The 26,730-nt window shown below is 46.3% G+C and overlaps 8 protein-coding genes and 2 non-coding genes across 10 annotated transcripts; 6 read left to right on the top strand and 4 right to left on the bottom strand.

Moving 5' to 3' along the window:
- Nucleotides 1-6,591: 6,591 nt before the first annotated feature.
- On the top strand, nt 6,592-10,503 carry ACHE_30813A (uncharacterized protein; the record flags this gene model as incomplete). Its single annotated transcript, XM_043277473.1, has 1 exon — nt 6,592-10,503. One exon carries the CDS (start codon nt 6,592-6,594, stop codon nt 10,501-10,503), a length of 3,912 nt encoding a protein of 1,303 aa, XP_043135349.1.
- On the bottom strand, nt 10,394-11,014 carry ACHE_30814S (uncharacterized protein; the record flags this gene model as incomplete). Its single annotated transcript, XM_043277472.1, has 1 exon — nt 10,394-11,014. The coding sequence occupies one exon, from the start codon at nt 11,012-11,014 to the stop codon at nt 10,394-10,396; it is 621 nt and encodes a 206-aa protein (XP_043135348.1).
- A 1,956-nt stretch (nt 11,015-12,970) lies between these two features.
- Nucleotides 12,971-15,049, top strand: ACHE_30812A (uncharacterized protein; the record flags this gene model as incomplete). The annotated part of the gene is made up of 5 exons (XM_043277471.1): nt 12,971-13,297; nt 13,356-13,566; nt 13,759-13,897; nt 13,954-14,117; nt 14,172-15,049. The coding sequence occupies 5 exons, from the start codon at nt 12,971-12,973 to the stop codon at nt 15,047-15,049; spliced, it is 1,719 nt and encodes a 572-aa protein (XP_043135347.1).
- A 1,379-nt stretch (nt 15,050-16,428) lies between these two features.
- ACHE_t30016A lies at nt 16,429-16,500 on the top strand. Its single transcript has one exon. It is a non-coding gene; the product is annotated as a tRNA-Ala (tRNA).
- A 625-nt stretch (nt 16,501-17,125) lies between these two features.
- Nucleotides 17,126-17,199, bottom strand: ACHE_t30015S. Its single transcript has one exon. It is a non-coding gene; the product is annotated as a tRNA-Asn (tRNA).
- A 1,472-nt stretch (nt 17,200-18,671) lies between these two features.
- ACHE_30811S (uncharacterized protein) lies at nt 18,672-19,461 on the bottom strand (the record flags this gene model as incomplete). Its single annotated transcript, XM_043277470.1, has 2 exons — nt 18,672-18,917; nt 19,180-19,461. The coding sequence occupies 2 exons, from the start codon at nt 19,459-19,461 to the stop codon at nt 18,672-18,674; spliced, it is 528 nt and encodes a 175-aa protein (XP_043135346.1).
- A 429-nt stretch (nt 19,462-19,890) lies between these two features.
- Nucleotides 19,891-20,588, top strand: ACHE_30810A (uncharacterized protein; the record flags this gene model as incomplete). Its single annotated transcript, XM_043277469.1, has 3 exons — nt 19,891-19,996; nt 20,075-20,287; nt 20,431-20,588. 3 exons carry the CDS (start codon nt 19,891-19,893, stop codon nt 20,586-20,588), a joined length of 477 nt encoding a protein of 158 aa, XP_043135345.1.
- Nucleotides 20,589-20,675: 87 nt separating this feature from the next.
- Nucleotides 20,676-21,176, top strand: ACHE_30809A (uncharacterized protein; the record flags this gene model as incomplete). Its single annotated transcript, XM_043277468.1, has 1 exon — nt 20,676-21,176. The coding sequence occupies one exon, from the start codon at nt 20,676-20,678 to the stop codon at nt 21,174-21,176; it is 501 nt and encodes a 166-aa protein (XP_043135344.1).
- Nucleotides 21,177-21,740: 564 nt separating this feature from the next.
- On the bottom strand, nt 21,741-22,325 carry ACHE_30808S (SRPBCC family protein; the record flags this gene model as incomplete). Its single annotated transcript, XM_043277467.1, has 2 exons — nt 21,741-21,965; nt 22,053-22,325. 2 exons carry the CDS (start codon nt 22,323-22,325, stop codon nt 21,741-21,743), a joined length of 498 nt encoding a protein of 165 aa, XP_043135343.1.
- A 1,905-nt stretch (nt 22,326-24,230) lies between these two features.
- On the top strand, nt 24,231-25,108 carry ACHE_30807A (uncharacterized protein; the record flags this gene model as incomplete). The annotated part of the gene is made up of 6 exons (XM_043277466.1): nt 24,231-24,320; nt 24,382-24,453; nt 24,505-24,619; nt 24,695-24,819; nt 24,871-24,949; nt 25,002-25,108. 6 exons carry the CDS (start codon nt 24,231-24,233, stop codon nt 25,106-25,108), a joined length of 588 nt encoding a protein of 195 aa, XP_043135342.1.
- Nucleotides 25,109-26,730: the final 1,622 nt, after the last annotated feature.

Raw genomic sequence — 26,730 nt, 5'->3', positions numbered from 1 at the left:
TGGAAAAGGCGAGATCGACCATCAACCCGAACGAACCAGAGTTTTATCGAATCGAATCGAGCCGGGACCACGCTCGTACCGTCAGTTACCGCCCGATAAAGCCAACATCTCATGCTGGGGATAGATATAGAACTCAACTCTACTATCTGTACAAAGCATGGGATCCCATATGGCAATCGGGTTGTTGCTGTTGCTGCTATCAATGCACTGCACTATCGAGGGGAAGACGAGTCTCTTTTGCTTCGAATCAAGGCAGCCGGAGATTTTATTCAGATTCAAGATCCAATCATTAGGGTGTAAAGCAATGCGGCGGTGAGCCTTGCTGGGATACTGTAGGTATACGAGTTACGCTTTGCTCCAATTGAACAGACTACGGTGGTACGGCCCTCATCCGGTTGTTCAGGAAACAGCATCAGCCAGATACTGCTAGAGGGGGCAATTGGCCACTTTCCGAAAGGGAGAGGTGCAAGTAGTATTGCCGCCTTGACTTCACTGAAAAGCCTATCTTGCCCGCCAAAATCAACCAAGGTTTCCTGCAGGACAGGACAGACGTGACTGTCACTGCTACCTCACCTGCAGAGCCGAGGTGCCTCGCCTTGAAACGGTTAAGCAAGTGGATGGGCATGAGCAGGTGCGGTGCAGGTGCATGTATCGTACGGTGTGGCGCGTATGTATCTGTATCTGACAAGTACACATGTGCACAGATACGTACAGTATGTACTTGTACACCTGTACAAGTACGCTTGTATGTACGAACCCGTAAACTAGCCATAATACCGCGATCCGTGCACACGAGCAGCTGCAGAGTGCGGTAAGACTCGATTCCACCTGATTTGGTTGGGGATGGAACCACAACCCACATCACGCATACGAGTCAGCCGCAGCGGCTAGAAAGAAGCCTCAGGACAGTGGCTAAGCACTCGACAAGGCCGATGGGTAACAATCGCGCATCGGGTCTTTCAGCCGAACGGCCTTGTCACAAACTCACAGCGGTGCTGCATCACTGCATCTGGACTGATGGATGTAAGGGATGCGGATATGCACGGTAGACCCTGCGGGTAAGTACCGTGCATGGCTTTTTTGGTCAGGTCCGTCTCAGGGTATGGAAAACAGAGTACTCTGTGCAGTGGTCCTGAAGAGAAGAACACACTCAGCTGTCACGCAGCGACAATCCTACCGAAAGTCAGAAGTCAGAAGTCAGGCAGCAGAAAATGTGGTCAGCGCAAACGTACAGATTTTCATCGCGCACAACAACGCGCACACACCGTCATTCTATTCTCGTCCGAGTACAGTACATGGTGTAGGTTGTCTGTTGGAGGATTGCATCTTGCAGCCGCCATGACAAATTCCCTGCATGAGAGGGACGTGTGGCTGTGGCTGAAGCGGAGACTGCGGCTGAGATGTAGTATGCACCGCCACGGGATTTCCCTGTTCGGTAAATAGTACACAGGCATCAATTTCAGCCCCTGAACGATTCCATGGAACTGTAAAACTCAGGGCTCCAAAACCCAAGGGGATGGAATGGCACCAGGTTGAATTGAGGATCGTACAGTTCCGGCAAACCTTGTGCCAGGCGGCAAGTCACTAGTGCATGGGGCAGACAATTCAAAATCCAAATCCAGAGATGCCATCACAGTAGTAGTTGTGATGCTGAAGGTGACTTTGAGAGAATTAGCTGGATTTCGGGGAATTTCTCTTACTCAAGCTCCAATAATACTGTCCTTGTTTTGCCGCCCAATTTGCCTTTCATTTTCACCGGGACAACAACGGCCCAGCGTCTGGTTCCGGTTCAATAGTCTCTAGGAACGGGAAGCGATCCGTGCGGATTCACTGCGGATCCTCCTGAAGCATGAATGAATCTCCTTGAGAAAGAATCGAACTATGATGTTGACAAGGTCCCGGTGCTATGTACTGGCATCAGAACTATCTCTAAGGAGTAATGCTCTGTCTATCATGCTGCCGAGACACACAGACGATCATTGATGTGAGGGAAATGTCAAACTCAAGCCCATTAGGGATGCAAATCCACACTAGACAGGGTACACACGTGAGCGGACCCAGTATGCATCATTCGACTTCAGCCAGAGATCTCCAAAAGTAATCAAAAAGTTCTGCCTGTCAGAGAGTCCTACATACTACGTACCCCCAACCCCACCACGCCGCCAAGTTCGGTTCTCTCTCGGCTTGAAAAAAAAAAAAAAAGTTCTTCATTCTCCATTTCATCTGCATCACATCAATTGGTCAAACAGAAACCGATTGATTGTCACAATCACTATCACCGGCGTCATCAGCGTCATGATTACTATGGAGAGTGGTCTCCATAATCCCATCTTGGATCTACAGAGCATTCGGAGCAACCGGAGTCAAAACTAGGGTAGTATCTGTATTATTATTTCCCGCAAAACCCGGGCCAGTTAATGCTTGGGCTAGGATGAGGTTCAAAAACAAGGCCGCCGCTATCGGACTTTGCAAGCTGGGGAGCGTTTGATAATTGTCAATAGATAAACCCCGGGATGGTCGAATTAAGTAGGAGCCATGGCAGTTTGGTCCCTGCAGTTTCATCGTTCAGACAAAGACCAAGGAGAAAAGCCCTAGCCTGTAACGCGCCTGAGCGCCACTCATCCGATAACTAGTATTAAAGAGAAAGAACCCCTCACTTGAATGCCACCGATAAATGGCCAGATCGCTGCAGTCAGCGATTCTTGGAAATCAATCAACCTCGTGACTGGGGGATCGTCCGGAAGTGGGCTGTCTGTCCCTTCGGCGGGCAACCCGGCAACCTGGGAGCAATTACAGGAGTGTACTGTACAGAGTACAGAGTACAAGTACAGATCCCGGGATCGACAGGATCTGTCGACTATTGATGTTAGCGGCTCTTGGCTGACTGCTGCCACGCTTTGCTCTTTCTTTTGCTTTTCTGTTCTGCCATTTGTCCTTTTATTATTATTCACAGGTCTGCGAGCAATGCTGCCAACCAGACAGATGAAGATCTGTGCTTGGAAAGAGGGGAAAAGAAGCGGCAGGGAAGGCGGAAGAGTAACCCGAATCTCGCTTACACATAGTCCAGTGCCGGGCTCTCGGATCGTTCATCGGAAGGGAGGTCCCGGTAGGATTCGTACTGTTCAGATACTGTACTGGATACAGGATGGATACTAGTATACAATACCGCGAACCGCGCATCTTGACGGCAGCTGAAGAAACGAAGAACACAGGAAGAAGGGAGAAATCGGGGCAGTCGGAAAAGAGAAGAAAAACAGCGGAAAGTGACCTTGGAAGACGGTCCGCTGGAACTAAACCATATTAGGAATATGTACCACCGATCCAGGACGGGCGGGTCTTGGCAAATCAGGTTCGATGGAGCCCGATTCCCGTGACTTGTCACAATACTGTACAGCGTACAGAGTACTTGTACAGCCTTGTAATCGCCTGTACTTGCTTGTACAAGTATTCATAGTGCTGTGCCTCCCGTTCTTCACATCAAAGAGAATTACAGTATACTTGTACGAGTCTGTACATAAAGATGAATCTGAATCTACATCTGATCTGCACATGGATCCCCCTGAACCAGATTATCACATCTCGATGAACAGTGATGCTGGCAACATAACATGGCGCTAATGCAGGAACTGACGAAATTGACCACCCCCAATTGAGTCAGGGAGGATGGGAACATCAGAACTCATTGGTATGATTTGAGAGCAACTGTCAAGTGGTGTCAGTTCCCGGCAATTGATATGCTTATTTGGCCGTTAGGTGCGATTTTTTTTCTTGCTTTCATCCCTGTTCTTGTTCCTGCCAACTGACTCGACATGGTCTATCTCGCAAACTACGGAGTCTGTGTTTTTGTATTCCGTGCTGTAATCTGATCACGACGGTGGGACTGCGGCGCAATGGGTGTTACAGACCCCTAAGGCACTAATCTCACGTGATTATGCGGGGAGTCAAGGCAGAATCATTGGACTATAAGCTCTGGTAATAATGCAGGAAGGACAGGGATCATAGGTGATAGTTAACAGGCGCATCACGTGATCAACTACCATATACCATGGCTTGGCATTGGTAGATGGTATACAACTACCACAATCACTACCATCAGAATGGTAGTCCATATGGTATATAAGCGGAGGATATATAAGGACACTCATTCATGCACCTAGTTAGTTCTTCGCGATCAATTCAAGTCTTACAGCATTGGTTACCTTCTAGTTTCTGACTCGTCCGCACTTAACCAACAACCCAGTATACGTACTCGGTTGGCCTTGTTTCTCTACTCGTTACCTTTACCGTTCCTACTTGTTGATTATCTTACGGAGCCTGGAGGGGGCGATATACCCATCAACGACTATTGAACTACGGAGCCTGGAGGGGGCGACATACCCATCAACGCATACGACATACCGAACCGGACCCGGAGGGGCATTGAGCATACGACTACTTGGGAACACTTAAGGTAAGTGTTCAGTCTCGAAATACAACTAACTAGAACCCTAGGTACGACACGAGAGAAGCCAGGTTGTGACACATTGATCGCCAGTCAGTACGAGTCAGGTTTCGAGACTATATTGACTTAAAACACGAACTGCAACCATGTCCAACAACAGTAACAGCAACACTACTCCTAGATCCTCTCGTGGATCTGAGGGACGAACTCCGACTTATGAAGAGCTCTTTGGAATGGTTAGCCAGCTGCAGGAAAGCATCACTACTTTGGAAGAACGACAGTCAGCCAAAGCTATCAAAGTTCGACCGCCGGAACCCTTTGATGGTACTCGATACAAGTTGCGACCCTTCATCACCCAGTTGGACTTGTATGTCCGCATGAACCGGAGCAAGCTCATCTTCGAATCCGACAAAGTCCTACTTGCAGCAACTTATTTGACTGGACCAGCATTTGATTGGTTTGAACCTACCTTGCGCGACTTCCAGGAGAGAGATGAACAATACCATAACGACAATACCACTGAGGTTTTCAGCAGCTTCACTGAATTTAAGAAACGACTCCAGGGAACGTTTGGAGATATCGACGCCACACGGAACGCTGAACGAAAGCTATGGCGACTCAAACAGACAGGATCAGTAGCCAAGTTGGTATCTGATTTCCAGCAGATCATCACCCATCTGAATTGGGACGAGACGATGTACATTGCGAAGTTCGAAGAAATGTTGAAACCAGAGATTCAGGAGAAACTAGTTTGGATGGAACGACCGACTTCATTGAACGAACTCTTTGAACGAGCTGTCAAGATTGACAACACCCTGTATGACCTTAGAGTCAGACAGAAGGAGTCAAGATATGGAAACACCTTCAGAGGAAACCCACGAACGAGCCACTATCGATCGAACGATAAACGACCAGCTCAACCACGAAGCCAAGGGTATGAAGATCCCTATGGACCACGACCGATGGAGCTGGATGCCACACAGCATAGGCCCTTCGTATCCGACAAGGAAAGAGAACGAAGAAGGAAAGAGAAACTTTGCTTCACATGTGGAAAGCCGGGCCACATGACGAAGGCATGCAGGCAACGACAGAACGTTAGGCCTCAGCAACAACGAGACGATAACAAGCAACTGCACGCTACCCAGGAGAGAGGAGCGTATGACACCACAGGAATTGTGAACCCTGAACTCAGAGCAACGAATGATTCTGGATGGCACATGCAAGAGGCTTCGGATGAGCATGGAGGACCATGGAGACCCAGAACTATGATTGTACCCAACCTGAGCCCATTGAGGAGGTTGATGGAAGAACAAACGACCCTCACGACAGAGGAAATTGATGAGATCATGAGTTCAAGCGAAGAAGAATATTGGCCCAATGAACGGATGGTGGGATCCGACAGCGGAAGCGACAAAGCCCATATAAGGACGGATGGGTCCGAAAAAGCCATCAATGAGCCAGTTCATGAGAAATCACTCGGCGAACTGCCCAACCAAGATTGGCCAGTTAATGATTTCCTTGACGAAGAGTACGGTACTCAGTGGAATGGCCACGATCCCAACGTGGAGGAACTCCATGAGATACCGGAGACACCTCAGAACGCAACTCCCGAAAATGAAGAACATGAAGAACAGATTCTGGCAGAAGATAATGAGGGATACACGAAGTCCAGTGTGTATAGCCCTATCTCGAAGCAACAGCTATGGTCCAAGCGATATACGGAACAACGAAAAGCCGACGAAGAAACGAATACCGACGTTGCCGCGTACTTCATTGATGATGTTGTTATTTCACTTCAGGAGAACCCCAAGAGGCTCTCTAAAGGATTGAAGGAACTATTCAATGAATTGAATACATACTGCCTACATCAGAACTTGAAATGTTGGGAACGAACGAACGAAACTTGGGACGAACACCTACGGAAATGCGACCAGCACCCATACACGTGCCATTACTGTGGACAGAACAATGGAGAATTATGGGGATACTTACGAGACATCACCACCAAACGACTACGAGGCCCCATCCACAGCTCATGCAAGTACGATTGGTGTGATTGTGTGCACTACCGAGAGCACCCAAAGCATAACCAATTACCTTGGATTGTGTGTTATAGCCACGCATGTGGAGAACACTATGATCGAAAGAAAATGGCGCATTATTTTCCAGAACGACCTAGGAAATACAACGACAGCTGTCCTTGTTGGGATTGGAACTGTGCATGCAGAGGATATCTACTGCATCCAGAGCATTCAAGTATGCACTGGACTGCATGTTATGAAGATGACTGCATAGTTCATTTTGAGATCAAGGATTATTACCCAAGTCCACGACGTCTACGGCAACCAAGATGGCAAGCGAGCCTATCAGCGACACAACGGGGATACCACTTGAAATTTACGACACCAGTTCTCAATCAACTAGCCAGAGTGATGGTTGACTCAGGAGCTACTGGAAATTACATGGATCCTAGATTCCAGCGACAATTGGGGATCTTAGGAATTGAGAAGGCGCAGCCAGAGCCTATCTCAGGACTGAATGGTGAGAATTTGGGAAGTCACCTGACGGTCGAATCGGGATTTGTCCCTATGGCTGTAGCGGATCATGAAGAAAGGATCAATTTCGACGTGACACCGCTGGGACAATACGATATAGTGTTGGGGATTCCATGGCTCAGGAATCACAACCCGGAAATCAACTGGAAAACTGGACAAATGAACTTTGCAAATTGCGATTGCCCAAGAACAATGAAAGGACCGAGTCAACGGGAGGCCGGGACCTCACCACGATCTACAGGCAGGAGACCTGGTAGATACGTGAAGCAACCGAGAGGTGGGTTGAGAATGAATAACAGAGAAACGAATGACACAGCGACGAATATTGTTTTAGCAGCCACCAGGGCCTCAGAACGACATTGGCTGATGAATTTACCCGGATGGGCACCGGACACGACCCAGAAGTATTGCGAATACTTGATGGACGAGGATATACCCAAGAGATCAGCGCCGATTGAGGAATATCGCTCAGAAAGAGTTGATAGCAACCAAGAAGCATCAGACTCAGAGCTAGGCTCATGGGAATGGATTGACCATAAGGAGCTAGCAGCAACGACTCAGGAACCACAGATTCCACAGGAGTATATTGAGTTTCAGCACTTGTTCAAGCAGCCTGAACGACCTGAACTACCAGACCATGGACCACACGATCATCGCATACCCCTTATGGAAGGGAAGACACCGACATGCAAGAAAATTTACCCGATGTCAGAACGAGAATCGAAAATACTACGGGAATATATCGAAGAACAATTGGCGAAAGGATTCATCAGACCATCGACATCACCAGCAGGGCACGGAGTCCTATTTGTACCGAAAAAGGATGGAAGCCTACGACTATGTGCAGATTATCGACCACTCAACGCCATCACCATCAAAGATCGACACCCATTACCACGAGTTGATGAAATGCAAGACCGAATTAGAGGAGCAAAATGGTTTACCAAATTTGACCTTGTGGACGCCTACAATCGACTACGAATTGCCAGAGGAGAAGAATGGAAAACGACCATCAGAACGAAATATGGACATTATGAATATTTGGTCATGCCATTTGGGCTTACCAACGCACCAGCATCATTCCAACGATTCATCTATGATGTACTTGGAGTATATCTCGACATCTTCGTGATAGTCTACCTTGATGACATCTTGGTCTTCTCCAGCACCTTCGAAGAACATGTGCAGCATGTCAAAAAAGTACTGCAAAAACTTGAGGAAGCGAAGCTACGATTGAAGTTGAAGAAGTGCGAATTCCATGTTCAGGAAACCGAGTTCTTAGGACACTGGATCACTACAGAGGGAATCCAGATGGATAAGAACAAAGTTCAAGCAATCTTGGATTGGCCAGAACTGAAGAACACCAAGGAAGTTCAACAGTTTACAGGACTTGTGAACTACTACCGACGATTCTTGAAGGACTACTCACAATTCATGACACCACTGTTCAAATTGTTGAAAAAGGGACAAGAGTTTCAATGGGGACCAGAACAACGACAAGCGTTTCAACAAGCCAAGGAAAGAATTGTATCTGCACCAGCACTTGTGCAGTTCGACCCAGAAAAGGAAACCACGATTGAAACAGATGCATCAGACTATGCCATTGGTATGAGGATGACTCAACCAGGACCAGATGGAAAACCACGAGCCGTTGCATTCCACTCACGAAAACTAGTTCAAGCAGAATTGAACTATGACATCCATGACAAGGAACTGCTAGCCATAGTGGTAGCATTCAAGACTTGGAGAGTCTATTTGGAAGGAGCACAACACACTGTACTTGTGAAAACAGATCACAAGAATCTGACCTTCTTCACAACAACCAAAGAGTTGACTCGAAGACAGGCCAGATGGGCTGAAGTACTATCGCAATATGACTTCAAGATCATCCACTGCAAAGGAAATGAGAATGGACAAGCAGACGCACTCAGTCGACGACCAGACTATGAGATCAAGGACAGAACGATCAACCCAGCGATATTGAAAACCAACGAAGATGGAACCATCAGCTATAACCACCAGGTGTTAGCAGCAACGATGCATACCTCAAACGAACCTTTGGAAAAGAAAATCATTGAAGAAACACAGAAAGATAAGATGATCCAGGATATGATTGAAAACTCAGCAGAAAACGACAAATTGACCACTGACAACAATGGATTAGTGTATTTGCACAACCTCATCTATGTGCCAAAGAGCATGAGAAATGAGATCATCAGCATGCACCATGACACTCCACCCCACGGACATTTGGGAACAGAGAAAACAGCTGAACAAATCATGAGAAACTACTACTTCCCAAACACGCGAAAAGTTGTTCAAGAATATGTGAAGAACTGTGAAACTTGCATTCGAGATAAGGCAGCAAGACATCAACCCTATGGGAAAATGCAATCCCCGGATGCTCCAACACATCCATGGGAATGGGTTACCATCGACTTCATCACACAGTTACCGACATCACAAGGATATGACTCGATCACAGTCATCACAGATCGAATGACCAAATATATTCATTTGGTGCCAGCCAAAGGAACCATGACCGCAGCAGATATGGCACAGATATTCCTGAAGCATGTCATCACCAACCACGGAATGCCTCAGAAGATCACCTCAGACAGAGACAAACTGTTCACTTCAAAATTCTGGACGACACTCACGAACTTGATGGGTATAGAGCACCGCCTCACCACAGCCTACCACCCACAAGCAAATGGCCAAACCGAACGAACCAACCAAACAATTGAACAATACCTACGGCACTACATCAATTACGAACAAGATGATTGGGTTAGATTCCTACCCATGGCACAGTTTGCATATAACAATGCAGAGCATTCAACACTCAAAGTAACGCCATTTTACGCCAATTATGGATACCACCCAGTGCTATATGAAAAGCCACGACTACAAGAGTCCACATCAGAAGCGGCAAATGAGACAGTCCAAAAGCTGAAGAACTTACACCAACAAATGTCAAGAGACATCGACTTCATGAACCTACGAGCGGCTATATATTACGACAAGCACCACGGAGAGGGACCTACCTTGAAGAGGGGGGAAAAAGTATTCCTGCTCCGCAGAAATATCAAAACAAAACGACCAAGTCAAAAGCTCGATCACCAGAAGATTGGACCTTTCACCATTGAAGAAAAAACAGGACCAGTGAATTATCGCTTGAAACTACCGAAATCAATGAAGCGCATACATCCAGTATTTCACATCTCGCTATTGGAACCAGCACCGAAAAACGCCATACCAACAGAAAACATTGAAATCGAAAGCGAAGATGATGAATATGAAGTGGAACAAGTTCTGGATTACCGACAAGTCAATGGACGACCATGTTACTTGATCAAATGGAAAGGATACGATACCTCTGAGAACACATGGGAACCTATTGCGAACTTGACTGGTTGCCACCAGTTGGTGAAGGAATACCACCAGCGACGATCGAATCGAAATTCTCCCAGAAGGAAGGAGAATCCATCATCTGAGTCAAACTAGGATTGTTTGGCATTGCAGCGAGCTGAGCTTCAACCTCAGCATCCTTTCCTTGTTCTTGGAACTTTTCTTGCTCTTCACGCTCTTTTCGTTCTTGCTCTTCCAATTTCTCCAACTCTTCAATTTCTTTGATATCTCGAGCAATAAAATCTCCAGCACGCCTATGAAGAAGCTTCTTTTGCTTCTTGTACCGATTCAACCGGGCTAATATTGTAGCCATTTCCTCATTTGCACGCTCTTCCTCATCTTCCAATTTCTGTTGAGCCCGAACCAAGCGACGCCATTCGGCATCAGAAAAAGAGGCTTCAGATTCCTCACAACGACAATTTGACGCCTTCACACACTCGCTACAACGATTTGAGCCTTCCGACTTGACACAAGATTTTCCCAGTCGGGCGCAACGAGTACAGGGAAAAGTCATAATGAAACCTTCCTCTTCAATCCGACGACGGAGGTTATTCTTTTTCACAGAAGAATAAGATTTCTTCTTTGCAGAAAGAGTACTGGAAGACATGATTAGGGGTTCATGAACACAAAAGAAGGAGTTGGGCAGCCAGCGCTTACCTGGGAAGCCACAGCTTTATGACTTTCGAGGACGAAAGCCTGAAAGAGGGGGAGGTAATGTTACAGACCCCTAAGGCACTAATCTCACGTGATTATGCGGGGAGTCAAGGCAGAATCATTGGACTATAAGCTCTGGTAATAATGCAGGAAGGACAGGGATCATAGGTGATAGTTAACAGGCGCATCACGTGATCAACTACCATATACCATGGCTTGGCATTGGTAGATGGTATACAACTACCACAATCACTACCATCAGAATGGTAGTCCATATGGTATATAAGCGGAGGATATATAAGGACACTCATTCATGCACCTAGTTAGTTCTTCGCGATCAATTCAAGTCTTACAGCATTGGTTACCTTCTAGTTTCTGACTCGTCCGCACTTAACCAACAACCCAGTATACGTACTCGGTTGGCCTTGTTTCTCTACTCGTTACCTTTACCGTTCCTACTTGTTGATTATCTTACGGAGCCTGGAGGGGGCGATATACCCATCAACGACTATTGAACTACGGAGCCTGGAGGGGGCGACATACCCATCAACGCATACGACATACCGAACCGGACCCGGAGGGGCATTGAGCATACGACTACTTGGGAACACTTAAGGTAAGTGTTCAGTCTCGAAATACAACTAACTAGAACCCTAGGTACGACACGAGAGAAGCCAGGTTGTGACAATGGGCTACTAGCCCCTAGTACTCTCTTACTACCCCCGCGGAGTACTACTTGTACAGAGTACTACTACGATGTATATACGAGTATACAGCACGAGTATCTACATCTTCCTTGCTGCCTATATTCAGCTGTCAAGCGCTCTGTACTCTATACCTGTACTGTACAATAACCCAGATAATGTAACGTACTGTCACCGCTGCTGCCCAACCGCCACCCCCTAGAACTGGAACCGCTCGACCGGAAGCACGGCCAGTCCACTTTTGTGATCATTCGCCAAAATTCGGTGGCTCGACCGTCGCCGAGGCGTATTGTATTGTACAACATGTGATTGTACAGTGTCTACTCAGTGTGTATACAATTGTTTGTTTGCACAATACTCTGCACACTTTTCATAAGAATCTAAATATCTCTTTTATTTTAACTCCTACGTCATTCTAAAGATAAAAGTACTCTATAGTAGTAATAGAATAAAAAGTATAATGCTCGTACTTATTACCAGGTACAGTACAGGTACAGATACAGGTATCAGGTACAAGTACAGCCCGTAAGCCGCGAGTGGAGCACCCCCCGTTCCGAGCAGCGATCCACCAATTAGAAACACGCCCTCCACACCTCTTTCCCCTGCTGCGGCGGCCAATCACCGGACAGCGCTTCTCTCAGCCTGTTCTCACTCCGTCTTTCTCTCTTTATTCTTTTTCCCCCCAACTCCATCTCAACTCTCTTTTCCTGCTGTATTGTATTTTTTCCTTTACCTTTTTTTTTTTTCTATCACTTATTCTCCGACCCTCATTCTATCCTTTTTTTTTTTTTTTTTAGTTACTGGAGGCTTCACCTCCTTTCCATTCCTTTTTGGTATCAGACACACTCCTTCGATTTTTTTTTCTTTTTTTTTTGAGGCAGTGGGCTCCATCGGCCTAGTTCGTTCCTTTTCAGTCATTCTCTGACAACAGTGCTCTCTTAACTATTCCCTTTCCCCGGTTCGTTCTTTTTTATACATATCTATCGTCTCGATTCCTCTTCGGACATACCTTCCATTCCTTCGTATCATTCTTTCTCTTTCTATGTGTTGGAAACTACCATATACTACTATACCTATATCGATTCCGATATCTTCTTTTGCGACACCTCACACCGACCAACCAATCTCACCGTTTCTCTAATCTCTCGATTCCTTATTCCTCTTTCCAATTGTTCAATGCAATATTCTCTTCTTCAACCGCAACAATGAATTACATTCACCATCCTTATCCTTATACCGCCGTCCCAATGGACCAGTCCATGGCTTTTGACCCGACGACAATGCCTCACCCATCCATGGTTCACCCCATGGATGGCTACCTCTATCCTCACCCGCCGCCGTTCGAGATGATGGACTTCTACCACCAGCCGATCATGGACTACGAGGAATACGCAGAGAACCTCTCCCGCCCTCGATTGACAAAGGAACAGGTGGAGACCCTGGAGGCTCAATTCCAGGCTCACCCTAAGCCTAGCAGCAACACCAAGCGTCAATTGGCGGCTCAGACAAACCTGAGTCTGCCTCGAGTGGCTGTCAGTATTGCCTTTTTGATTAGGTATAAGTGAAACTCAAGCTAATGCTGTGATATAGAATTGGTTCCAAAATCGACGGGCAAAGGCCAAGCAGCAAAAGCGACAGGAGGAATTCGAGCGCATGCAAAAGGCCAAGGCTGAAGCTGAGGAGGCTGCGCGGGCCAAGTCGGACCCCACGGATCAGAAGGAAAGCGACAAGACCCCGACACAGGAGGCGGACAAGACCTCGACCCCCAAGCAAGAACTTTCAAATGAAACTGCTTCAACTGGTGAGCGAACCAAGACATCATCATCGACTGCTCCCTCGTCATCCCGTTCGAAGCATCAGAAGACCCGAAGTGAGTCGGCCCGTGAGGCGACCTTCGCGTCTTTACAAAGGGCCTTGAATGCTGCCGTTGCGGCCCGTGATACCTACAGCGGAGATGACGGGAATAACCAACCAATTACTGACAATATGGAAGAATCCGTTTCTCCCACCACGACTCCCGCCACGACGCACAACGGCAGCAACAAGCACAACGGCCACGGATACAATGCACCGCTGGAATGGGAAGCTCCCAAGGATAATTCGATCGGGTGGGGCTCTCAGGAGTCATATGGGTATGCTCAAATATATCTATCTGCATCATATATAGCGGTATACTGACAAAGGATAGCTCGCAACGCCAGCCATTCCACGCACAAGAAGAATGGATGGGTCATCGCACATCTGATACTGGGTCATCATACGATGCCGCCATGCAATATCCCTTACAGCCAGAGGGTTCGCTGACAAGGCGAACCTCGTCTGATGAGCTTGCCCACCACCTGGAAGGCATTGGTATTCACACCACGGCATCATCACGCGGCATGCCGCTGCTGACACACCGAGCAGACAAAGCTGGCAAGGAACTCGACCTGGCTGCCCGGAGAAAGAGGCCAAGGCCCGCTGCGATCGGAACCTCGAAATCTCACTCCATGCTGTCAGCAGCTGCAAACATGTCGCCTAGCTCCCGGGTGCCAGGCTATGGTGGTCCTCACGGTGTCAGACAATCCAAGTCGGCCCAGTCTCTCAACTCGCGGTATGCGGGAGTGCGGAAGGCGTCTGCTGCTCAGCGATCGCCTCTCAACTTCTCGACATTTGCTGAAGCTGGTTTGAACTCGTCCAAGGCAGACATGGCGTCTATGCTGCAGCCCACGGTCACTACCAACGCTCTGGCTCCTCCGACGCCATTGACTCCGGAAGACATGCATCACTTGCTTCCGACATCGCCTAGCGACAGCTACTGCCTGTCTGCGCAGCCATCTGCCCAGTTCTTCCCGACCACGCAGCCCATGCAGATCAATGTTGCATCCCCCCCAGCTACGCCCATGACCGTGGATCTGATGTCGTCGTATCCGTATCAAAATGCTGCTCCTCCTATGTCCGCTCCCGCCCACTACACGAGCTTCCCTGACTATGCCACTTCGGCCCCTTGCGAAACTGGTCCTCTGACTGCCCGCAGCTGGAGTGACGCGCCTACCATTCCCTCGCCCGATCCTTCCTACCAGGTGCAGCCCGCGGAAGTCTCCCCGATTTCTTACAATGCAAGCGGACATGCTGGCGACCATGCAGCCATGTCTCCTTCGATGTCCTTGACTGGAGAGGAGAAGTTCATGATTCAGGAGTTCCCTGACCAGCAGGAGGCTCACCGATTCGTTGCTCAGCAGCTTCCCTCGCAAGCACCGAAGCAATACACTTTTACGAACAACCAAACGCCGAACGACTTTTGAATAGACAACCTCACAAAAGAGAAAATGAAAACGAAAAAAAGTGTTATCGCCCGGCCATTGTGGGAATATATTTCGATTCTTCTTCGCTATAATTCTTATTTACCTTCGATATTATTTTTCTGGCGGGTCGGTTTATACGAGTGTCCGGTGATCGAAGCATTACTTGTGCATTATACTGTTGGTGTTTTTGTTCTTGTCTTTCTTTCGTCTCAGTTGGAGCGTCCTTCTCTTCTTTTCTTCTGTCGAACATTTGGGGATTGGTCAATTCCCGACAATACTTTATCCTCTTCTTTGTCTCTTCTGGATTTGCATATGGATATACTGGGAGCGGTTGGGTCTTTTTTTTTTTTTTTTTTGTTTGGCACATATGGAGGCTTTTGTTTCTTGTCACGTGTTTATTGGTTATTCTGAATTACTTTGTACAATCTGTACTTCTATGTAATACATACTCTAATGTGGGTGATGCAGAAGCACACCCTACCATTCGCTAGAAAACGATTATTTTGACGTTTCTGTATCTGTATCTGTATCAACGAATTCGCCACCGATCTTCCGTCCATCACCGTTGAATCTAGCATCAGGGGTATGTACTCCAGAGTACTCCGTAGCACCTACATACAACCGTACACAGTAATCCTCAAGGCCATCAATCTCCTGCACCATAACGTCACAGCCCAGGAAACTCATATCGATCACCGCCAATCCGGAAACTCGTGGCGAGACTAGTTCGTAGATGAGACGAGACATGCGATATGAGGCTATTGGGTTCTGAAACATGATGTGATGATCAGCCAGAGATAGCAGTTAGAGGTGGCAATTAATATCGAGCTCCTCTGTACAGAGTACTGTACTATGTACGGTGTGGTCCATAGTGCATAGTTTAATCTTTTACCTATGGCCCCTTTCACGTGCTGGGAGTATAATTACTGTCGGGTACGATTCGATGGTTGGTGATCGTGTATGACATTTATTTGTTCTTATTCTGCTTGGGGTATGCTTCCCGGGTGTTAGCTGTGCACTGTACTTGTGCTCGGCTCTGTATTTATATTTATTTATACGCTCTAGACACGTACTTTTGAATATGACGGTGAGGCTGGTCCTCCGTGGCTAGTGTTTTTTCTAAATTGCTGATTGATAAGACAGTTGTAACTGTCTCTACTGGGAGTATGTTCCGAAGGGAGTGCTATGTAGAGCAGGTCCGGATAGGCGATTCCTACGATATGTATTAATCACATCAATTATACCAGGACAGTGATCGATACAGTGTACTGATCGCTCAATGGAGAAGAAAATATACAGTTTGTGAAGTACCGACATTATGCAAATAATATGTATTTACTGGTATAGGTCACTAGCCAACAGCTCCTATCACAACAAGTGGGCTTGTGGTTTAGTGGTATAATTCCTCATTCGCATTGAGGAGGTCCCGGGTTCGATTCCCGGCGAGTCCACATTTTTTTGCTCCGTTAGCTTCACCAATTAAGGTGGGTTTCTTCGGAACACTTTTCTTTTGTCCTCTTTGTTTTTATTTTTTTTTTTTTTGGTCTTTTGTCTTTTCTATTTGCTATCAAGTTACAATAGACCCTTTGGGACTTGATTGACTAGATTGACTAACTGAGCTACCGTTTGGGAGTGCAATGTCGATGTTTTCGTTTTCATTTTAATCCTAGTATCAAGTTCGCTACTTCGCTGATATATTTCTAACCAAATTGGAGTGGCCTGACAACCCCAACATCCTCACATGCTGCCATTTTCGCAACCCGAAGGGAAAGATGTATAGTAGAACATGACTATCCTGCAGCAGCAAACCCAGTGATCGCGGAACAGAAAGCGGCTCTCGATTTTCTGGCGTCTCAATTGACTCTGACTATCTGGCTTTCTTGTACTCCGAGAAGTATCTTTATATGTTCTGTCTTCTAGCATACCAAAGCCATCTCGTTGGGTTTAATCCACTGGAAATGTTTAGCAAATCACTTGTAATTATGCCATTGTCGTACAAGAAAAAAAAAAAAGATGATAATAAAGAAAGAAAGAAGGGGGCGGAAGTGGAACAAAGAAGTAACGAAAAAAAAAAGACGTCCCCGGGAAGGCTCGAACTTCCAACCTCCTGATTAACAGTCAGACGCGCTAACCTATTGCGCCACGGAGACTTCTTGAGAAAAGGTAAATCTTATATAATATAAGATCCAAAATAAGTAGTTCCTTACATAGTACCTATTCTATTTGTACACAATCCTTAAGTTGGCAAAACCCGAATCCATTTCCCCCCTCCCTCGTGAAATGGACACCTTGCGTAAAACGCCCCTCATTTCTCTTGACAGCCCCAGGGACATCAAGACAATATTGAGAAGCACATAATCGCCGTTCACTGCGTTTTTCGCGCATCGAGATTTACCCTTCATTGCTCGCTTCAACCATGACATCAGGTCTCCCCGCAATTTATCCCAGCCTCCACGGCAAGACTGGTCGTCTCAGGCGGCGCCGAAGGAATCGGTGCCGCATCCGTCGAACTCTTTGCCTTACAGGGCTGCAAAGTGCTTTTCTTGGACATCGCCGAAACCGCAGCACAGAAGACCATCGATCATGTTATTTCACGAACCAAAGAGGCTGAGGAACGCCGAGGTCCCTTCATCAAAGCACCGATCTTCTATTACTGCAATCTCACCAATCTCCCTGACCTCGAAGCCACCGCGGCAAAGATCTTAGAGGAGCACGGGCTTGTCCATGTCTTGGTCAACAACGCTGCTGCGACGGGCAGCAGCGCGCGACTCGAAACGTCAAGCGTTACGCCTGAGGCCTGAGACTTTAACGTCAATGCGAACCTGAGACATGTGTTCTTCCTGTTTCAGTCCTTTATCCCGGCGATGAAAAGAGCTGGGGGTGGTAGCATTGTCAATCTGGGGTCCATTACCTGATGCATCCCGGCCCCGGGTCAGCCGGTATACGGCGCTTGCAAAGCAGCGATCATGGGAATTCCCGGGTGCAGAGCAAGGAAGTTGGAGGGGCAAATATTCGAATCAACAGCGTCATGCCGGAGGCAATTGCGACGCGAAAACAGAGGGAGGAGGTCCTTACGTCTGAATACCGTGCGGAAGTCATGCATCGCAGAGCTTGCAACGCGATCTGCTTCCCGAGGATGCTGCAAAGGTAATTGTGTTTCTAGGGAGTTATGAGGCAAGTGGGGTGACAGGGAGCACATATGTTGTTGATGGTGGCTGGGTTAGTGACCCTTGAGGCGACCAGAAGAATATCTTGACGGCCATGGTCATATATGCCTAGTCAGCGTTGCATCTTGTTTAGGATTAGGAATAAGTAAATGAACAGAACTTGAATCCTTCCCGATTGAGTTGATTCCGAGACAACTGATCAACTTGTGTCATTCTTAGTCTATATTCAGTATTATGCATGGCATATACAGACATGCCGCTTCAGTAATATTGCGGGGTTTCAGACACAATTTCATGTCTTATGATAGTATCTGAGTTGTCTCCATATGCTTCAAGGTGAAAGAACACGGGGTATTGTTTCTACATAGTAGTGGTTGGGTAATCTCATACAACATCGCATACATTTTTATCCCGAGGAATGGAATGCAGCAAGAAAATCCATCTCATAGAGAATTTTAGTAACCCCCAGTCCGACCCTCTTCTTTCATCGACTTAAACGACACCTCAACCGGCTTCTCCCCAATCCCCTGTCTCTTCGCCTCATCCAGAATAGCCACCGTCGCCGTAGCCCCAATGCGAGTCACTCCAAGATCCATAACATGAAGCAAATCATCCAGCGTGCGAACACCGCCAGAAGTCTTAACCTGGACATCTTTCCCAGAATTCTCCCGCATACGTTTCAAATGACTAACAGTAGCACCCTTGTAGTTTTAAGAGCCATCAGACTGCTTGACAAACCCATAACCAGTAGATGTTTTCACAAATGCAACATGCAACTCAGTACAAATCTCACAGAGATGAGCAATATGTTCTGGCTTGAGATGATCATTCTCAAATATCACCTTGAGAGTCGCACCATGGGCCACAGCAGCATGATTTATCTGTGCAATTTCCTCTTTCCATACCCCCAGTCTCCACCAAGGACCTTCCCAATGTTCACAACCATATCAATTTCCGCTGCACCAGCCTTTGCACAGCAATGGTCTCAGCAACCTTGATCTCTGTTGTACTATTGCCATGCGGGAATCCAATAACAGCGCAGACGAGAACATCAGTTCCCGATAGTTCCTTCTTGGCCAGCGGGACTAGGTATGGCTTCATGCAGGCCGTTGCGACGTGGCGCTCGCGGGATATTTTCAGACCGGCGAGGATATCGGCGTCGGTCGTGGTTGGGTGGAGGAAGGAATGGTCGATCATTTTGGCTAGTTGGGGGAGGGAAACGGTGATGGTCTTTTGAGGAGACATTTTGAATGCTAGATATTGAGTTCAAGATAATTTAAATAAAAGTTATAGAGAATTTTTGTATGTTGCAACTCGTATGACGGATTAAGGCGTACAGGGCATGGATCAAATACTCTGAGCCCTTGGGGTAGCGTAGAGACTAGTATACCGTATTAGGAAACCAGTTTCACCGGAAGTGTAGTCGGAACCCAACCGGCGGTTTTCTAGCCGCACAAGGTAAGCGTTCCGGTGGATCATGTTTAACTTCTGTACACGGATACTGCCTCATCTGTACACAGTCTAAGTCTCATATCGGAAGTGTAAAGAGTCCTTCTTTCCGGCGGACCGGATGTGTAACCAGATCAGATCAGTTGATCTGTATGCCCTCTTATAAATGCACGTCTTTGTCTGGTCTGATGGAGGCCATGCTGGTTCACACACTGAGACATTGCAATGTATCTCCACGCTCCACTTCCTGAATTGTGTAAAGCTGGGGTAGTCTCGAACCATGGTGCTGATTTCAAATTAACAGTCGACGATGTCCCCGTCCCAAAACCAGGTGAGCAACCGGTTGTATCACCACTACCAAAGGTCATAAAAAAAAAAAAAACGAAAATAACGTATAATTCACTGACAGGCCCCGGCCAACTCCTAATTAAACTCAACGTAACTGGACTATGCTACAGTGACATTCATTACATGCTAGAAGACCTACCCTTGCCTCGAATGGGCGACCACGGCGTGCGCTCCCCAGGACATGAAGGAGCAGGTATCGTGGTCGCTGTTGGCAGCGACGTGGTGGGGTGGAAGGTTGGTGATCGGGCGGGTGTTGCGCCTACCTGGGATACTTGTATGAGCTGTGATTTGTGCTCGAGGGATATGGAGTGTCATTGTTCTGGTGCTGTTCCAACTGGTTTGAAAGTTCCTGGTATGGTTCAATCGACGATGGCGTGTATCTGAGGGAGGGAAGCAGAGATCTAACGCTTGACCTAGGTACTTATCAAGAGTATATTGTTAGCCCGGCACGATATACTAGTCGGATTCCGGACGGCGTTGACGATTTCTCTGCTGGTCCTATCATGTGCAGTGGATCTACCATGTCAAGAGCTGCAAGTGGCCCTTTTCAGTTCAACAGAGATACCATTCGCTGACGAGTAATGTTATACAAGCTCCGAGAATCAAATCTCCGTGCAGGCGAATGGGCCGTCATAATAGGAGCAGGCGGAGGAGTCGGACATATGGGCGTTCAAATCGCCAAAGCGATGGGGCTTCGGGTCATCGGCGTCGACACTGGCGAGGAAAAAGAGCGACTCTGTTCTCAACTGGGCTGTGAAGCGTTCGTCGACCACACCAAGGTCCACGATCTACCTAAAGCTGTGCACAACATATCAGACGAGAGGGGTGCGCACGGTGTGATAGTAACCGCATCGTCAGCCGCTGCATATCGAGTCGCGCCTCGTATGGTCCGTGTGGGTGGGATTGTGGTTTGCGTGGGGATGCCTGCCTCTGGGATGGTAGTTGCTGGTGATGATCCTATGTTTTTGATTCTGAATAACCTCAAGGTGGTTGGATCTCTGACAGGATCGCGGAAGGATACGGCTGATGCTCTGTCGATGGCTGCGCGGGGGCTGTTGAAGCCGATGTATGAGTCGTTTAGTATACAGCGACTTCCGCATGCTGTAGATCGATTGAAACGGGGGAAGGTTCGAGGGCGGTGCGTGCTGGATTTCAACACATAAACATGGTTGGCAGTACATGTAGTGAGACTTTCGAATAAGTATTCGCTTGCCCTAAGCCCTGAGCCTGAGAATGGATGGTTGATTGGATAGGTGGCCTGCTAGCTAAGGCTACTAGGGGCGCTAGGCGAGAGCTTTCTGCTCGGTAAGCTGAGCTGAAACCCCGAACTGTGGGTCCTCCGACTTAAAGGTGATTTCTAGAGTGGCATCACTGAAATCCATTATGTATAGTTTAATACATGAGCAGTTAGAACATGGGTTCCATGAGTATGGAGTAAACGGAAAAAATTTTTGTTGTTGTAATGGTTATTGCTCGGGGTTATTCATGTAATAATGCATATAGACGTCGCTCAGCTCGCCAGGTCCGATCTGCTATATCTCTGCTACCCTAGCCAATATTCACATATAGCATCAAGATATACCTGTATCCTGTGTCGAAAATGCCGCATGTCATCAGTCATCCAATGATTTTTGTCTCCTGAATCGGTTTAAACGACACCTTCCCTCCAGTTTCATCTGGCCTGGTCAAGCAACGTACAAATGCCGCTCAATTCCAGTCTCCCATCCTCACAACTTGTGCTCGTCTGCCATTTTTCTCAACGCCTTTATAGTTCCTTGGACTGAAGATACCGCAATTCTCATATGATCATCCTGGGCCTTTTGTGCCTCTCTTGACTCAGGCTCAATATCAGGAAGCTTCCATTCATATGTAAAAGTGAGATACAGACTTTGGCCAGGTCCCGTAGATAGAATATTCTGGACTGTTGATCCACCAGGTAGTGTGAAATAACTCTATTCTTCAGTTAGACAGCTTCTTAGCAAATCTTCCAAAGCCTTTGAAAGTTCTTGGACCAATCAAATTATTTTTAGCCTTCTTACCATGACTGGCTTACACAGCCTGCACTCTTCTCTGGTCCATTTTCCAACCGAGGGAGACTCGCGAAGAGTAGATGCAACATGGGCTTCTCTCACAACATAGGAACCATTATCATGTTCTTCAACGACTCGCGAGTCATCAAAAGAGGGTATAAAAGCCTGTGGGCATCGGACCTTCATTTCCATGCCTTTCCAGACCTGTTCTTGAGCCAAGTTCGGGATGATGGGATCAGAGCAGTTAACTGGCCCAGTATAAGAGATGTTGAGAACTACCATTCTGGCGATTTGTGTTGTCTTCTTCTTCTTCCTCTTCTTCTTCTTCTTTTTTTTTTTTCTTTGACTTTTTGCGATTGTGAGGGGAGTGAGAAAAGAATAACAAATAATATCAAGGGAAGCAGACACGAATATTGTGCTTATAAACTAAGATCGGGGGCTTCGAAAGAGCCCTCGGTCTCCGATTGAGGCCGAATACCGAGACCAAGCCTCACCTACCGTCTTGTGATTGAGTTAAGTTTTTATGCAACTATATGTCAAACATATATTAGCCGGTAGTATTGATATTCAACTTCCTTTTTCCATTCAATTGATGGAAGAAATCCCGAGTTGCTCCCGGCGGCGTCTGTGGCTATACGGTATGATGCGGGAAAGGGTTAAGTGTCGCCCCATTAACTGGAGGAATGCTATGTCGCCGGCTGTCGTTTCTCGGGCCAATCAGATGAGCTTGATGCTTTAATGGTTAGAGCCTTTTATAAAACAATCTCTCTACAAAAACTATATACAGCTTCACTTACTACGCAAATTTGTTTGCTGGGTGCCTCCTGGGTGAGTAAGTCATCCCACAAACACTGCACCAATCCTACTATGCAGCCAGTCTAGCAGAGTGGGGGAGCCAACATGATGGGCAGCGGGACATGGTTTCAACATAGTGTCACGAGCTTGTTCTAGAAGATAATAACGAATGATATTCCTATCTAACTAGATAACCAGACAACGAGAATATCGAATCTGGAGAGGAGAAACCAAGAAGCAGCCGTCTGGGCGAAAAGGAGAACTATCTAGTACACGTGGGCTTCGTTTGTGCTGATGGTCTCCTGAGATCGTTTGCAATCGCCTGGATTATTTCCTGGTTTTGATAAGAGAGCGGCTCTGTTATGACACGGTAAAAGCAAGCCAGATCGGACCTCCGGACGAAATGCCGCCTTCATGCACCTTGTCATACATTTTTTAAATTTCCGCAGTCCCTGGCACGATGATCTCATCCTCGACCTTGGCCAGCATGAGCATTTTTGTAATTGGCTGTACGATCATTGTATGATTCTTTCTGATAATTCTGGAAATCGGGTCTTTGTATGCGTCTCGCTGGCGGAACTCTACTTGAGATACGGGAAAAGGGCTCATTATATCCCATAGTGACAACTGAGCATTCTTATCCCGTGTCTTTCGTTTCATTCATACACGGTGGCGTTGTATTCGACATAAAAATCCCGTTATGTAATTGCCTGAGGCGGTCCGTGTTCACTTAACTGGGCTGAAACACAGGAATTCTAGTTCGGCTCAATCTGCCCAGTCACCGTTCTCCTGGGTTGCAACTAATTGTGATATTTTAACTAGAGATGTGCTAAAAATTCCTTTCTTCTGTTTCCCTGTTTTATTTTCTGAAGACTCTGGGACTGCGAGACGGTAAAACTTGCCGGACCCGACATTCGAGTTTTGGGCGCCGCTGATCTCGGTTCCCAACAACCAATATGTGGCAATCAATAATGAACGTGGGCAATTCCGCAAAATTCGGCTACTTCGAATATCGGAACCCGAGTAATGGGGCATCCCGAGTCGCCGAAAAGACCAACCACGTTAATGAAGGAGGGACACGTGATTGTATCAACATACATAGACATAGATACATAGAAAGCCAGCAGAAGGTCAAAGAGCCGGGGGCCGTCAAAAGGGTTCCGGGGATATATCAGCGTCAAGAGTCATATGATAAGAACGAATCAAACTTACCTTCGGGCCACCCAAAAATCACCTGACCAGTGGCGTTTGGGTGGCCCGAAGTCAGAAAATTATGTAATAAACGCTCGGCCAATGAACGCTCTCCATTTCGTACCGCTTTTTCTCCACCAAAAGTCCGCAAGAATTTTCTCTGCTTCTGCTTCATTCCACAGTACTTTCAAAGTACTTAAAATGGCGAAATTCTTGGAAAACAGCCGGTGGTACCAGGCATACAAGGAGCTAGCCTCTCAGGGCAAGCTCCAGCTGCCAGAATATGAACAAGTGAGTGATAATCATTGCAATCTGCAAGTATTTTGAAAGTGCTTATATATAAAGTACTTAGAATGAAAATGGGGAGTTTCTGGTGAAACCAGGCGAGTTGTTTTGTCGTTACCCAGACTGTGATAAGCGAACTGTGAGTAGAAGCTGAGTTTAAAGTACTTATTAAGTACTTACAGATGAACAGACAGAATTCTCAAAAACAGTTAATCTTCGCTGGCACCTCAAACACCATCGAGATGTTCAAATTGCAAATAGTGGCACTGGTCGCTTTAAGCAAGTGGAAAAAGATATGACAAATGGTAAGGACTTCCAAAGTACTTTAAAATTACTTCAAACACATTCTGAATTAATACTTACAATGTTGTATTGCTCAGCCTGGTATAAAGAACTTGTGGAGAGCAACCAAATCATGGATGAGAGTAAGGATGAAGAGCAGTCCAAGGAGGACGACCAAGAGCATCAAAAGCCATATGTGCCATGGAGAAAGGATCTGATGGATGTAAGTACTTTCAGGATACTTACAAAGTACTTATTTAACTAACATTATTAGATCAATCGCATCAAAGTCCGAGCAATTGCTAAGGCTCTTGGGGTGTTTCCTTGTGATGCATGTCAAGAAGCTGGTATTAGTAAGTAAATTTATCCAAAGTACTCTAAAAGTACTTTCTGATAATCTTTTAGGTTGCCTCTCAGACATGAACATATGCACTATCGTTATGCATCATTTTGATCTTAGAAGTCCTGAGGAACTTGAACAGATGGGTCTCAATGCTACTAATCCAAACTGAAAAGTATTTAATGATGATTATGAGATTCAGTGAAAACATATATTCTCTTTATATTAAAGGCATCAATCTAGTATATATATTTGAGAAGGGAAAGATTATTAATAATTTCTTTTTGATTAATCAAGGATCTAGTTCTAGCTGTTGACGCTGTTTCTGTTTTTCTAATAATTGAATCTTTAACTCCTCAAGTTTTATAGCTTGTTGAAGCTTTTGTATCTCAGAAGTATTATCTGAAATTGATAGTTAGCATAAAAAGTACTTGACAAGTACTTTATGTCTTACCTTGCTCTTTGGTTTTCTTTCTGCTGTAAGATTAATGAGTATAGACAACATTAATAAAGTACTTTATTATTACTTACTGAGGCTTTGAAGTTGTTACCCTGCCTGTACTGGTGCCTTGCGACTCTAATTCAAGAATCTCAAGATCTAAGTCACTTTCAGAATGGCACTGTTGAGTTGCACTTTGTTGATGATGCTTTCTTTTCTCTTTATACAGAAAGTCAGTGATATAATGATATGAAATGCACACTTAAAGTGCTTTAGAAGTACTGCATAAGTATTTACCTGCTGATTTGATATGCCGGCGATATGAATCCTCAAGTGTATTCTGGTGATACTGATGATGAACGCCCTTTTCTTTCCAACTCTTATATTGACTGATGTCCTGTACATCTAGACCCCAAGAACTAGTGATATATTAGACAAATATTCATAATATGTTAGAGAGATACTTGCATTTTTATTGCTTGAAGCAAAGTCAGATGTTTGTGACGGCCTGGTCACGTTGGTTGCTTATCACGTGAGGTGTGGTTGTTTGCTTTGTTGCTTTGTTGATAAATATGGCGTTACCTCCTTTCTTCCTTCCTCATGTTGATTATTCTCGTCGATAGCTACCTAGGTAGAACCCATGAGTTGGACGTTCCATTATCCTAGTAGAGCGCCGTGACATAATAATCAACATCCTCCTTTTATACCTTAGGGAGAGAAATACCAAAGGCTTCTCCCTTCAAGGGATTCGCTGGTGCCGCAGTTCGGGAGCTGGCCAGGCTATAACAGTGTCTCCATTCAAGTTTCCATCCTCAAGTTCATCCTCAAGTCAAGTCAAGCGCTGCTTCAGTTAAGTTTCTAGAGCTCAGGATTGAAACTTCTGTTGTTGGCATATTCAAGTTCAACTTTCAAGAAGTCCAGTGGTTGCGACTATGCTGGCACCCCTTCAAGTTCTCAAGACTTAAGTTTTTCAAGATTCAAGCTCACGATCTCTTTCTTAAAGATCATGGACCCCTTTCAAGAACTCCGAAACGAATTTTCTTCTACGATCCGCGCCCTCCAGAATGAAATCGAATCCATCAAAAACGAACCCAAACCACTTCAACGACCAAAGCCATGCCTCCCCGATCCCGAGAAATTCAATGGACAATCTTTGAAGTTTGATACCTGGCTTGCTTCGATGAAGGCTAAGCTTAGGATTGATGCTCCAGCTATTGGTGATGCAGTGGCTCAGTTCTACTATGTCTATCTGAATCTGGAAAGCAAAGTCCAAGCTCTAGTTCTTCCCCAGTTATCTTACGCAGAAGACACCAACACCTGGGATTACAACACTATCCTTGATCAACTATCTCTGG

The sequence above is a fragment of the Aspergillus chevalieri genome, chromosome 3, assembly GCF_016861735.1.
Source record: "Aspergillus chevalieri M1 DNA, chromosome 3, nearly complete sequence".
Lineage (NCBI taxonomy): Eukaryota > Fungi > Ascomycota > Eurotiomycetes > Eurotiales > Aspergillaceae > Aspergillus > Aspergillus chevalieri.
Note: the sequence above shows the minus strand (reverse complement) of the source record. Positions and strands in the feature narration are given on the sequence as shown.